Source organism: Arachis ipaensis, chromosome B02, assembly GCF_000816755.2.
Source record: "Arachis ipaensis cultivar K30076 chromosome B02, Araip1.1, whole genome shotgun sequence".
Classification (NCBI taxonomy): Eukaryota; Viridiplantae; Streptophyta; class Magnoliopsida; order Fabales; family Fabaceae; genus Arachis; species Arachis ipaensis.
The window spans coordinates 80,470,617-80,479,323 of NC_029786.2; the positions used below are offsets into that span (position 1 = coordinate 80,470,617).

The window sequence follows — 8,707 nt, forward strand, 5'->3', positions numbered from 1 at the left end:
CTTACGAGGTACTGTACCCGTCAAAGTATTGGTCTTCTTTAGGAGGTGAATCCTCCACGAGAACTTTTTTCTTTTTTGGTTGTGTTCTGGGTGGAAAAAAAAGAGTACCAATCAGAAATAAGAAATTAATTTTATCACAGAATAGTCGTCTAATCTAATTATATGCAAAGAAGTGCTTACTTTTTTGGTGTTGTTTTTGTTTTTTTCTTTTTCTTCTCCTTCTCTGCAGGTGATGATTCTTCGCTCCTATAAGTTAATAATAGACACTTCAGTTAATACACGAAATCTTTATAATGAAGCCAAAAGAAAGGAGTAATAATTTCAGGACATTACTCATCACTTGGTTCAGATTCAGATTCTGAATCAGAATCTGACTCCTCTTGCCTCTGCTTTCTTTTTCTGGAGTCCATTCTGGAAGGTAAACAATGATTATTTAGAACATACTAAAAATACACCCAACGTGATCAACAAAATACACCCAACTCGAAAAAGAAATTACACCCAAGTATGGTACTTAATTTTTCCCCTTTTTGCTGGGGTGTTTTCTTGCTGAATCCTCTGAGTCTTGTTGAGTCTCAGACTCAGAGGTAGAAGTGTCACTGTCAGTAGCTGTTTCTGTCTCCGAAGACAATGTTGGACTCGCCTTCCTTTTTTTTGTTTTTTTTATTTCTTGTTTTTTTCTTTTTTTTTCTTTTTTTTTTCATTTTTTCTCTTGCTCTTGTCTTCGCCATCTTCACAATCCCCTGAAACATGAGATATTTTAGCTAGCAGCATTCAGGTAAATAAAATACAACCAACATATTATGTTTACTTACCAAAATTTCCTCTCTTTCTGCAGTCATTCTTTCCACCAACTGCTCCTTAGTCCAGTTCGCAATCCAAGGCTTTAGTGGTCTTTCAGCCCTCTTCTTGCCTTTGTTTTCTGAAAGATGAAAGTATATTATCATCAGGGCAAAGAGGCAGCCATCAATTGCCTTCTTCTTCTCCTGGTAGTCTGTGATGCCCTTAATTATGAAGGTCAAAACATGTCCCCCCCAGTTTCTCTCCGATATGCCGTCCATCTTAAAAATTGGGGCCAGGTGCACGGGTGATATTTTGTTTATCGTCGTTGGCAAAAGGAACGCCATCTGTATGTAGAGGATGAATATCCTCTTGAACATCAGGCGTTCCTCTTCGCTGCCAACGCCGATTTCCATCATTTCATCGGTAAGACTTTTGAGGGTCTTACCCTGAAATCTTCTATAAATTATTTTGTCATCATCAGAAAGTTGCTTATACTCAACTTTCTCAGGAAACAGATTTCCTACAAAAAGGAAAACAACAAAGTATCAATATCGGTTCAAACACACCCAAGCATCAACCTTAAATACACCCAAGCATGAACTTAATATACACCTATAATTTTGAGCTAGTTACCTGTTGCATTGATGCCAAGCGCATCACCTATTGTCTTTGGTGTTATTTGGAAAGAACCATATTCTGTCTTCAGTTTGTTCTTCCTAAGTTTGAAGTTGTTTGCCAGTTCCCTTAAGAGTTGGTGATCCACCCTTAGAGGTGGGACGTGCATCAACCCACCAAATCCGAGATCCCTGACAATTGCCTTCTTCTCCTCAGTCATGTTTCTGAACTTATCACTCAGGAGATGTGTGGCACACTTAAGGTCCTTTGTTTGGTTTCTTGCTGCCATTTTGTCTGAAACGAAAAATACACCCAAAGACATCAGTAATATACACCCATATATATGAGTCAGATACACCCATTAATAACAGTAAGATACACCCATAGATATGATTCAGATACACTCATTGATAACAGTGAGATACACCCATTGAAATTATTCAGATACATTCATATATATCAGTCAGATATCAGTCAAACATGTTTCAATATCAAGCAACATTACAAGGTCTAATAACAGTAAGATACACCCATATGTAAGAATCAGATACCCATAGATATGATTCAGATACACTCATTGATAACAGTGAGATACACCCATAGATATGATTCAGATACACTCATTGATAACAGTGAGATACACCCATAGATATGATTCAGATACACTCATTGATAACAGTGAGATACACCCATAGATATGATTCAGATAAATCCATATATATCAGTCAGGTATCACTCAAACATGCTTCAATATCAAATTAATTGAGATATCAGTAAGATACACGCATATATGAGTCAGATACACCCATTGATAACAGTAAGATACACCTATATGTAAGAATCAGATACACCTATTGATAACAGTGAGATACACTCATTGATATTATTCAGATACATTCATATATATCAGTCAGATATCAGTCAAACATGCTTCAATATCAAGCCACATTACAAGTTCAAGCAGTATTCACCCCCAATCTACGGAATAAACCCCCAAAAATCAACAACAATAGCAGGAGAACTTATTACAAGAACGTAGAATGACGTAGAACTTAGAAGAACAACGTAGAACTTGGAAGAATGACGTAGAACTTAGAACAGTGTAACAAAGAAGCAACAATAATAGTAAACCCTAGAAGAACGACGTAGAAGAAAAGTAAAATATACAGTAATCTTAATGAACTTACGTTGAGTGTTGTTGCTTTGTTTTCTCTTCAGATTCTTCACGGAGAGTGTGATGTTGTTTTGATGGAGGTTTCGAACAACGATTTGTATATTTTGAACTTTGATTTTTGCTCAAAAATGGGAGCGTTTCCTTGTTTTCGAAGCGTTTTGAGAAGTGGAAGAAGTGGAAGAAGTGGAAGAGTCTGCCATACGTAACCGTTTGTGTTGAGCGCGTGATTTTGACGCGCCATGTTATGTTTTTTTTTTTTTTTGTCTTCGATTTGGGCTGGGCCAACTTGGATGCTTGTAAACTTGTATGTAGCAGGCCCGATAAAATAAATCCATTAATTAGTCATTGCTATAAATAAGTATTTGCCATCTTATAATTTTTATTTATTCATTAAATTAATTATTATATATTATGTATAAATATATATATTATTTAACTTATTTTTAATATATGTTTTATATTAGTCACTAATTTAATAGTTGATGTTTAGTGTACATCTAGTATATATAATTAAAACAAAAATTTCACAATTATTATATATAAAGCCTTGGTTCTTCTAATAATTAAGTACCGTCCCCTGCACATATAATTATATATCCTAATTAAACACATTAGTCACATTAATTAGAGATTTATTTTAGTTATATATTATATATTAGTATAAGAGAATTTGAAGTTTTGAACTAAAATTCAACATTTCAACCATATTTTACTACTCTAGATAGCAATCCTCTCGCAAAAAGATGAGGATGGGTGGGTAAGGAAATAAAATTTGGCGTGTATATGTATACACATAATCAAACCAAATATAAATCTTTATGTTCCATGGTGCATGCATTGTTTGTTTCCATGATAAACAGTAGGGGTTAAATAATTAAATTAAAGGGTTATTATTTTGTTAGTTATACACGCAAGATATGCATGTGCACGTATATATAATATTTCAAATTTTAATCATAAAATCGTTTTGTTGATGATCCATGCGGGTGTAAGATTAGTTAAGATTGTGGATGTTGTTGAATAGAATTTAAAAATTGAAGAAATTTTCAAATAATGTAACACATAAATTTTCGATAATGTGTTGTATAAATTAAAGGTGAGCAGTACATACATACAGCTTTGCCAGAAGAAACCAATGTATATATATTCATATGTATATAACACATCATCATCATTATCATATTTTACAAGCTAATTTAATTTCTTTTTTTCTGATAAAAATTCATATTAAGTTGTCTTTACCAACCTCAAACTTGTATATATGTACACGAAACTTCATTCAATTTGGAAGTTTGTACAATTCTGTTACTATAAATAGGTTTATTTCATTCATTTTGGTACATCTTAAGTCAATAAGCTACTACTCTATAACTATAGCACTTGCATTGTGTATAAATTAATAGTAACAAATACACACTTTAGGGTTTGTTAGAGTTGAAATTGAGAATTGAAATGAGGATGGTTAAGGAAATTTTGGGACAAAGTGTAGTGGTTGAAGCATTTTGTTTTGATGCTTCTAGAAGATGTCACACTCATCAAAATAATAATAAGAAACACAAAATTTCAATGTTTCCCAGTTTCTCTTGCTCATCAATTCTGTTGCCCATTGTGAAGAGGAGAACCACCTTTGATGATTTGATTAGTAGTAATAAGAGTCTCCATGATGGTGGTGGCGTAACGTTGACGATAAGTGCAAGTGTTACTATAAAGAATAGTAAGGAGTTCATGGCAATGATGCTTCATTACTTTGATAGTTTCAGCCATAATACAACTGGTGGGGATAGAGGAATCATCATGCAGCTAGTTAGCACTCAAATTGATCCCAGTAAGCATGCACTTTTTTTTTTTACATAATTCTAGAAAATATTATTTTTTGATAATTATTTATGTGTTTTTTATCTCTTATTTTTGTTTTTCAATACCATCCAAATAAAGATTAATAAAATAATAAAATACTTACATATTATTTTCAAGTTTTAAAAATAATCTTGTTAGTTAACCAACTACGCTACCAACCAAGTAACTATTAGTTGAGTTGAAAAAAAATCTAAAAATTACAAAAAATATATAATTTACTCCAAACAATTAATTTTACCTGAAATTCTAGTTCTCTAAAATATTCTTTAAAACAAATAAAATTGTAAACTGACAAAAAAAATAAATTATTATTAAATTGTTCATTTCTGTCAAATTTTAATTTTATTCTTAAACTCTTGCTTTTTTTTTATTCTAGGATTTGTTTGGGTAAATTTCTAAGAAAATATCTTTTTTTGAATTATCTTTTTTTAAAAGATTTTATGAAAAAGGAAAAATAATTTTATATTTAGGTATCTCATACAAAAAGATCTTTTTATCTATCAATTATGTTTGAGTATAACGATATAAAAGTACCTTTTTGTATATTTATTAGGTAGGGTATAACAATATAAAAGTATTTTTTTGTTTATTTATTACATGGAAAATATTTTTAATTTTTTTAAGAAAAAAACATCTTTTAAAAAAAGATGTAAATTACAACTTCTCAAAAAAAATATTTTTTTAATTTTTCTAATACTTTTATTTTTATTACTCGAAATTTGCCAAATACACTAAAAAATAAAAAGATATTTTTTATTAAAAAAATCTTTTTTTTATCAAAATAATAACGTCCAAATAAACGCTCTATTAATTTTTTTACACAAAAACCATTTTCTCATAAAAACATGAAGCTAAACCAATATGAATGATTATTATTTGTGTTGACTCGTTGTGTGATTTGCCCTAATTGAATTGAAGCAACAATGGAGGGAAAGCTGAGCAAGAGAGCCGTACTGGATTGGACAAGAGAATTATTATTTAATGGAGGTGGGGATAGTGAGAGGTCCACTCACAAAGTTGAATTTGAGATTGACTCTAATTTTGGATTTCCGGGAGCCATTACAGTCACAAACAAATATGACAAAGAGATCTTCTTGGAAACCATTTCCATTGAAGGAGGCTTTGTGGAATTTTCTTGCAATTCTTGGGTTCAACCTGAAAAGGTTCACCCAGACAAGAGAATTTTCTTCACCAACAAGGTAGCCATTTGATTATATATTATTATATTTTAATTTGGTTATTATATCCACCACAAATAAATTAAAAAATGAAAATTGTGTATCGTTTATTATTAGGCATGCTTACCATGTGACACAGCAGAGGGTGTGAAGGAACTACGAAAAGAAGAGCTGAGACAAAAGAGGGGAGATGGAAATGGAATGAGGAAGGTGATGAGTGATAGGGTTTATGACTATGATGTCTACAATGACTTGGGAAATCTAGACAAGGGCATTCAACATGTTAGGCCAATTTTGGGAACCAAACAACATCCTAATCCTAGGCGTTGTCGAACTGGCCGTCCACCTGTCATAACTAGTGAGTTTTATATTCATCTTAATTATTTCTCTTTAATCACGTGATATTTTCGTGCCTAAATGATAGTTAAAAACTACTAAATAATTTAGTATATTTGATTAAATTATTAAAATATAATATATATTAATATTTTAGTTTTGACTTTTTATTAGGGGTGTGTATGGTCCGACTCGTCTTATCTCGAAGATTCGGTCCGGTCCCGAACATTTTAGGGGTTAATTTAGCTTGATTTCATCGGATTTAGAGTCGGATAAGGGTCTCAAAAATAGATCCGATCATTATTTCGGATCAGATCTTGGCTAAGGCGAATCCGGTTTCACCTGATCCATATGCACCATAAAAAAATTAAAAAAGATATATATATATATTTTAAATTTATTTTAATATTATGTTATATTAATTATAAACTTATTGTTTTATTTTTAAACACACTTGTTGAATTAGAAAATAAATCAAAGAAGCATCAAATTAGAATTTATGGACAAATTCAAGTTCAAATATGGATATCAACTTTTTGGTAACAAGTTTCTTCTTCATAAATAAGTGCATCATAAATAAGTTTCTTTATAAATTATTGTTGGAAAAACTACCAAAAGTACCCATGAAGTTTACGAACGCTGACAAAAGTACCAATAAACTAAGGAAATTAACGTTGTACCCATGAAAGATGGGTTTCGTACGACGAAAATATCCAAACCCTAATTTTTTGTTAATTTTTTAATAAAATTCTCAAACTACCCTACCCTAACCATATTCTACCGTCACTCCCTCTCTTCTCTTCTTCTTCTCTCCTCACTTATCCCTCTCTCAAAAACCCTCACAGAATCACAGAACTCTCCTCCTACCTCTTCATTGTCGTCCGCCACCCACCTACTCCATTACCGCCAATCTCTTCCCCCTCTCACTACTTCTCCCTCTCACTATTAAGGTGACAACAACACCTTCATCGCACGCATGTGACCCAACCTGAGGAGAATGTCGCCGTGGCGCACCTGTTGCAGCCGAGGAGAATGCGCGTCTGACCCAGCCGAGGAGAATACTGTCGTCGCACACTTGAGAAGAGAGAGGGGTCGTGGTGCTCTTGCATGCAAAAAGCGGATTCGGTAAAGAGAAATCAGAGAAGAAAGAGAGGCGGCACTGTAGATGGAGGTTCTGCCATTGACGATGTTACAGTTGGCGAAGAAAAATGTATTTCTTTTTTTTAAAACATTTTATTTTATTTTTATTCTTTTCAGAAATTGATTTAGTTACTACTAAAATGATACTGTTCTATTTTTTTAAAATCTGCTTCTATTCTTTATGAATGCTGAGATTGATTTACAGAAGATCCAGTTGATGGCTACTTCTACTTCTGATTTTTGCTGAAATAAATTTCAAATTGGATGAATGAATTTGTTGATTTTTTATGGTTGATGGCTGTTTCTACTTCTAGTTTTGCTAAAGTGAATTGAAATTGGATGAATGGATTTGAAAATTTTTATGTTTTAAGTATTTTTTGGTGTTTGATTAATTTGGTTTGGGTATGGATTATAAACTTATGAGTGATCGGTTGAGGTCCGATCCTTTACCACCACCACACTACCATTGATTTCGGTCTGGTTTATTGTATGACTAGTTTTGGACTCTATGGCAAGAGTTGGTGCAAATTGAGTTATGAAAGGTTGAAAAAGCGAGTTGAGGTTGAGTGTAGGGTAGTTTAGGAATTTTATTAAAAAATCAACAAAAAATTATGATTTGAATACTTTTGTCATACGGAACCCATCTTTCATGGGTACAGCGTTAATGTTCTTAGTTTATGGGTACTTTTGTCAGCGTTCGTAAACTTCATTAGTACTTTTGGTAGTTTTTCCATTATTGTTAAAGCTTAAAAGACCCGGTTTGAACCCGATATAGTTGTGACCCGAAAATGTTTAGGTTTCATTGGGTCTAAAGTCGGATTAGGGTCTAAAAATAGACTCAATGTATATTTAGGGTTGGGTCTGGATCAGAACAAACCCGATTTCACCCGACCATAAAACACTCCTACTTTTCATATAAGTAATCTGTCACTGTTATTCTGTTAAAATACTTAATATGTGCATTACTATTAATTAATATGATTAAACACATTTTGAATAATTTGTAACCATATATATGCATGTGACAGACGAGAAATATGAGTCGTGTGTGAATGCATTCATGGAAACATATGTGCCAAGAGATGAAGTGTTTGAAGGAGTTAGAAAGGAGGCACTTGATGTGGAGAGAGTGAAAGGTGTAACAAGAAATTTGATTCCCTTCATAAGAACTTATATAACTAAGTGTGGAGTCTTTAAGGAGCTATTAGAGATTAAGAACATATACAAAAGAAGGCATCAAGTGGATGCAATGAATCATACTAATGAGGAGAATGGGACACTTTCTATTGATGTTAACAAGTTATTCCAAGATTCCTTCGAAGAGTACTTCAAATTTAGCACTCCACACATTATAAGTGGTATGTCAGCTAATAATAATAACTTCAACAACTTAACGTGTTAAATGACTATTAAGTAGTTTCAAATTGAATATTATAATGAACAGAATTTGCTTAAAATTAATATTATAGGGAATGGTGGTTGCTGCATAACAGATGAAGAACTTGGGCGTCAGGCCTTGGCTGGCGTCAACCCTTTAAGCATAAAAAGGCTTCAGGTATATTTAATTTTACCATTTGAATCAATTTTGAGAAGAAAATAATTCTATAGAATTATGTTACGTATG

General features: G+C 32.5%; 2 protein-coding genes and 1 long non-coding RNA gene across 4 annotated transcripts in view; 1 reads left to right on the plus strand and 2 right to left on the minus strand.

Annotated features, from left to right (window-relative positions):
- Window positions 1-474, minus strand: LOC107628407. The gene is made up of 3 exons (XR_001617769.2): window positions 334-474; window positions 181-246; window positions 1-86 (listed from the first exon to the last, which is right to left on the minus strand). It is a non-coding gene; the product is annotated as an uncharacterized LOC107628407 (long non-coding RNA).
- On the minus strand, window positions 812-1,935 carry LOC107627452. The gene is made up of 3 exons (XM_021116963.1): window positions 1,417-1,935; window positions 975-1,303; window positions 812-832 (listed from the first exon to the last, which is right to left on the minus strand). Exons 1-3 carry the CDS (start codon window positions 1,718-1,720, stop codon window positions 812-814), a joined length of 654 nt encoding a protein of 217 aa, XP_020972622.1. The 5' UTR covers window positions 1,721-1,935.
- LOC107627453 (lipoxygenase 3, chloroplastic-like) overlaps window positions 3,949-8,707 on the plus strand; it is a 7,473-nt gene continuing 2,714 nt past the window's right edge. For both annotated transcript variants that reach the window (XM_021116027.1, XM_016330286.2), the window contains exons 1-5: window positions 3,949-4,397; window positions 5,348-5,628; window positions 5,725-5,965; window positions 8,112-8,441; window positions 8,553-8,638. In XM_021116027.1, the coding sequence (XP_020971686.1) occupies window positions 4,025-4,397; window positions 5,348-5,628; window positions 5,725-5,965; window positions 8,112-8,441; window positions 8,553-8,638 (1,311 nt within the window). In that variant the 5' untranslated portion in view covers window positions 3,949-4,024. The remainder of the gene's footprint in view (window positions 4,398-5,347; window positions 5,629-5,724; window positions 5,966-8,111; window positions 8,442-8,552; window positions 8,639-8,707) is intronic.